The 1,670-nt window shown below is 35.1% G+C and overlaps 1 protein-coding gene across 1 annotated transcript in view; it reads right to left on the bottom strand.

Moving 5' to 3' along the window:
- LOC112524813 (translationally-controlled tumor protein homolog) overlaps positions 1 to 1,670 on the bottom strand; it is an 8,667-nt gene that overhangs the window by 2,025 nt on the left and 4,972 nt on the right. Inside the window, exon 4 of the mRNA XM_025134762.1 lies at positions 1,235 to 1,363. Within this exon, the coding sequence (XP_024990530.1) occupies positions 1,235 to 1,363 (129 nt within the window). The remainder of the gene's footprint in view (positions 1 to 1,234; positions 1,364 to 1,670) is intronic.

Here is a 1,670-nt window from a genome sequence, read left to right as displayed (position 1 = left end):
ATTTGCTATGTTCTTATCACAATCACCAACCTAGCTCAATGTGAATCATGCATCAATAACTGAGTGCTAAGCATGTGCTTGCAATAGCAATTCTTTAAGTCAACAAAGCTTTTCTTGATAGAAAGGTTTTTATTTTTATATATCATTAAGATCAAGATTTCCCTAATTAATTTACTTTATACCTTATGCATGCTTTCCCTCCATAACAATAATTCATCAATTTAAAGCAATGATGCTATACTGTTTGTATTTCACCTTTGCCAAAACTTATAATATATATATATATATACATACATATGTGTGTGTGTGTGCTTCTTATCCCCCACACCAAATATTCCGATGTCCTTATTTTTTGTTGGGTGGGTTAAATAAGGAAAAATTTGAAGTACCTGCAAGCACACAAAACTATTTCAACAGTCGGCATGGCAGCTGGTGGCCTCACAAACGATTCCTGATAAGATGTATCATATTGATATGAGCATTTGGGCCTTGCTATTCCCTCCAATTGGCTTCAAGAATAGACAAACCTGCAACTGAACCTGCTAAAATTCTGCTCCATCATCACCTTTAGCAAAGTCATATATGTGAAATAGATACATTGGGATCAAATATTTTTACAGAAGTAGATAAATTTATTTTACTCTATGCTTGAACTCAGGAATATAAACCTTTATCAACTAAAGACATGTATAGACAAGAAAACCTTTATCACTTATTACACAGTAAATCCTCCAAAAAGTAAACCAATCCGGCGAGCCTCCTCTTTCACTATCAAGTCCTTCTTGGATACAAGCTGCTGCACATATCTGAACTACTTACTACAAAGAAAATGATTCAAAGAAAGTTCCATAGGAATGAATTGATGGAAAGTAAACAAGTGCAAACAAAATGAGAATTGAGGAAAGGAAAGCAACATTATCATCTTTGATGACAGTTAAAACCAATGAATCTTTTGGTTTGAAGCAGCTTGATTTTCATCCATATAACTGCAACTTTCATCATCTTGGAGACAGAGAAGTTCATTTTTTTTTATAATATTTGTATTTTCATCATCTGTGGGCCCAATGCTGCCCATTATGGCTTACCGTAGTTTTTAGTGGCAACTTTCAAGCTACTTTGCATATACTGGAAGCACAACACTTATCATGTAAACATTTGATGCTACAGCCTACAAACAAACACAAGAAAGAAAAACTTTACACACACACACACACATATATATATATATATACACCTTGTCATAACACTGGAAGGCTCCAGTTCCGGTGAATTTCCATATTCCGTCTTTCACTGAAAAGATGGGTATCCAAGTTCTCTGGCTCGACCCATTCCAACTTGAATTTCCTATATAAACATAGAATCCCTACATGCCAAATTGAAATATATAATAGCCAAAAATATAAATCATCATGCACCCTGTATATGCTTGTATCCCACAAACAACTCAAGTTTAGAATATTTGGGCACTTGAAATCTGAATTTCAAAAACAAGGGGTCGTTTACTAAACGGTTACCCCGTAAGTGTTTACTGGGTAATTTTTCTTACCGCATGAACATGGTAAGGGTCAAAAGTCTTACTCGGTAAGCGAGGGTGACAACTCTTACCCGGGTAAGCGCTTACCGGGTAAATTGTTGATATGATACCATTTTGATGTACTACAATCTTACCC

This window comes from Cynara cardunculus (assembly GCF_001531365.2).
Source record: "Cynara cardunculus var. scolymus isolate 2C chromosome LG 13, CcrdV1, whole genome shotgun sequence".
NCBI classification, from domain to species: domain Eukaryota; kingdom Viridiplantae; phylum Streptophyta; class Magnoliopsida; order Asterales; family Asteraceae; genus Cynara; species Cynara cardunculus.
The sequence above is the reverse complement of the archived record's forward strand: the minus strand, read 5'-3'. Positions and strand labels throughout refer to the sequence as shown.